Source organism: Microtus ochrogaster, chromosome 16 (assembly GCF_000317375.1).
Source record: "Microtus ochrogaster isolate Prairie Vole_2 chromosome 16, MicOch1.0, whole genome shotgun sequence".
In the NCBI taxonomy this organism is placed as follows: domain Eukaryota; kingdom Metazoa; phylum Chordata; class Mammalia; order Rodentia; family Cricetidae; genus Microtus; species Microtus ochrogaster.
This window is the reverse complement of record NC_022018.1, coordinates 55471435-55475207: the sequence shown is the minus strand read 5'-3', so window position 1 is coordinate 55475207 and position 3773 is coordinate 55471435. Positions and strand designations below refer to the sequence as shown.

Genomic DNA, 3773 nt, shown 5'->3' with positions numbered 1-3773 from the left:
CAAAAAAAAAAAAAAAATCTGTTCTGAAGGCAGCAGCCCATCCTTCCCACAGTATCGAGGGCCCTAGAATCTCATTAGTCCTTAGGATCTAGAGTATGCAAGAAGCTCCTATCTTTTGGTTTTGCATCTTCTGGCCTCTACAGAATTCAGATTTTGTGTCATTGACTAGAGGGTCTCCTTAACTGTATGTAGTTTGGGTGCCAGCTTCCAGAAGCCACCTCTGCTATGTTCCTTGTTCCCAGGGCGTGTCCTTTTAGCTGTTTCTAACACCCTCACTCTGGTCCCTTCAGGTAGATTCCTTTCCAAGGGTTAGAAGGCTTTGGGTCACTCACTGTTCCAAAGGTAAGGGGTAAAGGACTGGAACTCTAAACACTCAGCAGACTCCTCCCTCAGGATGAGGACTCATTGAATATACCCATTTTGGCATTGTATACCTCAGAAAGCTGACACTCCTGTTTATGCAGTTGCATCTGGATACATGGGGTGGACAGACTCTTTCCATACATTGAGGAACTGCACCCCCATCCCTTGATGGTCATCTTCCAGGTGTAACAGTGGGGGAGGTTGGAGAGTCCCTCTCCATAGCACCTAGAAAGGACTCTGCCCTCTGAGGCTGGAAGGTAGTGTCTGCTCTGCCTGAATCTGGTCTGAGGTCTGGACCCATGGCAGGAGGATGCCATAGACAGTCCGCAGATGGCTTCTGATGCTGGCCAATTCTTCCCAAACTAATAAGTACAGAATGCCCAGAAAGTGGTTACCTGGTTTTTTCCTAGTACTGAGGATTTGAACCAAGTATGTGCTAAGCAAGGACTCTACCAAACTTAGGTCATCAGCAGGCTTCCATGGCAAGCTACCCACCATAGCATCTCACAGGCCTTTTACCTTGAGTCAAGGTCTCAGCTAATTGTCCAGCTGTCCTTGAACTCACTGTCAATGAGGCAGACTGATGCCATGTTAGCTGGGATCACACACCAATAGGCCTGGTCTCAGGTAAATCTGTTTCAATAGACACAGTGAAACTCTTTATTCTGAAGTTGATCCCTCCACCTGGGGGAATATGACAATTGAACACAATGATACTCATTAGACAAAGGACGTGAAAGTCAAGAAAAAGGGTCCCTCTCATCGAGTCTGGTTCCAAGGTAAGCTTTAAGCACTGGAGAAGAAGGTGGGATTCTTAAAACAATGACAAAGTTTCTTACCTTCCTAATGATAAGATGAAGAGTTGCCAACGAAGTTTCAAATACTGGAAAATCCAAGTCATTCCTTAAGTATTTAATACAAAAGCAGAAAGATCACTTCTGGTGAGATTGCGGTAATTCTGTTCTTATGGGCAGGAGGAGTCCAAGGGCACAGTGGGCCCCTCTTCTGATGACTGTGCTCACTTCAACTTGGAAGCTTTCCACTTCCCAGGCTGTATGTTGGGCAACTGGCAAACAGCACACAGCCTATTTTCAAAAAGCAAACTGGAAGCCAGGCATGATGGCCCAATGTTTCCTGCAATCCCAGCAGGAAGGAGGAAGGACAATTGTCATGAATTCAAGGCCACCCTGGGCTAGAGTAATACCTAGAGTCTCACTCAGCAGTCCTGGCAAAGCTCCTTTGCTTGTGCCTAATGAAGACTGGCTGTGCATTGCTTGATCACCACAGATATGGAATGTTCATTGCAGCTTTTGCTGGTGAAAAAATGGTCCCAGAAGGCTTGATGCACCCAGGGCCACTCTGTTGGCTCTTCTGCTGGTCCTGTTCTGTGTCCTGGGCCACAAGGCAGAATCTAAGTACTAGATTCCCTTCAAGTATTTATCTCCAATTATGGTCTCAAGGCCAGGCTGCAGGAGGGGGAAGCTATAGTTCTGTCTCCACTGACACCCATAGGTTACCTCAATGTCCATCATGATTCCAGATAGTTCTCAAAGCTTCAAATTTTCTTTGACAATCTAGGGTTTCAATTACAGCATCTAGAAACAGAACCTTGAACTTTGGCCTATTCCTTTGATAAATACATAAATAAATAAATAAAATGCCCCTCCCCCCAACTTCAGGCTTGTTCCAGTACTCAGGTTCCTTCCTTCTGTAGACTTATGTAAACATGGGCATTGGCACAGTTAGTGCAAAAGCAGCAGGCGGTCTCCAGACCTGGGAAAACCGTCCTTCACCTGTGTGGTGAACTGCACTTTGTGTGGGCAATAAAGGCTGGCAGGCCATGCCTTAAGGGCAGGGAGGTGGTCAGAGCATTCTATGCTAAAGTCTTCAGGTTGATCCTCATTTGGCATTGATTGCCAAGGCTGGCATTTAGGAAAAACTAGAAAATCACCTCCTCCCTTTAAAAATGATGGTCCTGGGGCCAGAAAGGCAGAAATACAAGGCCACAGACAAGCAAGGATATACTGTGCTCCACCCAGACCCTTCCCACATGGAAAATGTACGACGTCACCCAGAGTGAACAGTCAAACGGGAGACCTGAAGGCTCAGGAGTACCTGTGATACCCACACTGGTTCTTCAACCAGTGGGACCTGCAGGGAGAGAGCACAAGTCCGTGGAGCATCGCACTGTGTAGGAAGGCAAGGAGAGATGGAGCTATCCTACAGTCTCAGGTGAGGCAGTCACCGTCTCCCCTCTGCCTTACACCCTCCTGCCCCAGGTCCACCTCATCAGGAAGGCTTCTGCATGGTTCTGGCCTTGCTCTCGAGGGGACAAAGAAGGTGCTGCTATGATGATCCTGCCCAAGGCTTAGGCCGGCAATGAAGATACAGGAAGAAGCAGAACTGTGGTCTCCAACGCTGGGCAGCAAGCAGGTGGCTCCAGCTTAGGAGAGAAGCTCCAAGAGCAGTTTCCAGATGCGCACAGTGCCGGGTTCCTGGAAGCCAGATCCTGCAGGGGCAATGCTGGCTGCCAAGAGGAAAACCTCCCTCTGGTTGTTGCTAGCAAGCAGGCCCAGCTCCTGCTGCAGCTCCACCATACTCATGGCCCCGCTCAGGTCCTGCAGTGAACACAAGCCAGTGACGCATGGCTGTCAGACAAATGCTTGCAGTGTGACCCCACCCTTGTCAACTATGAAAGACAGAAATGTTCAGCTACTACGCTGGGAAAAGCAGAATCCTATATCCCATGAGGTACCTCTAGACCCTACAGAACAAACTCAGTGCCCTCCTCCATCCTGACTTTCCTTTGTGGCTCCCTCTTTTCACGACACCATTCACTAGTGTGGTAAGAAACAGCCCTTCCTACTGTTAGGCACCATGATGGGCATCTGCCTACCAAGTTTCTGATTGACAACCCACTGAAGTGATGAGGAAATTGATTCAGTGAAGTCACTTAGCTCCAGTAACAGAGATAATGGCAGAGATAGGTCCCAAATTCACGTTGATGGCCAAACTTTTTGAACTTTTTGGAATCCCTACTCCCCCTCCTCACACACACACTTTTTTTTTTATAGACAAGATTTCTCTGTGTAGCCCTGACTGTCCCAGAACTCACTCTGTAAATCAGGCTGGCCTTGAACTCAGTGATCTCCACGCCTCTGTCTCCTGAGTGCTGGGACTCCAGGCGTGTATCACCAGTACCCATTACACGTATCTACTATGTAAGACCATAGAGAGGGGTAAGTTCCAGACAGTCTAGCTTGGGTGGAGGGAAGGGAAAAGGCTATGGTTGGCGATGGTCTCTTTAAGCTTCATCACTGGCTCAAGATTCTTGGAGCAGCCGGGCGGTGGTGGCGCACGCCTTTAATCCCAGCACTCGGGAGGCAGAGGCAGGCGGATCTCTGTGAGTT

General features: G+C 48.5%; 1 protein-coding gene across 1 annotated transcript in view; it reads right to left on the bottom strand.

Moving 5' to 3' along the window:
- Positions 1–995: 995 nt before the first annotated feature.
- Positions 996–3773, bottom strand: part of Arl10 (ADP ribosylation factor like GTPase 10) — a 9775-nt gene continuing 6997 nt past the window's right edge. Inside the window, exon 4 of the mRNA XM_005355203.2 lies at positions 996–2981. Within this exon, the coding sequence (XP_005355260.1) occupies positions 2808–2981 (174 nt within the window). The 3' untranslated portion in view covers positions 996–2807. The remainder of the gene's footprint in view (positions 2982–3773) is intronic.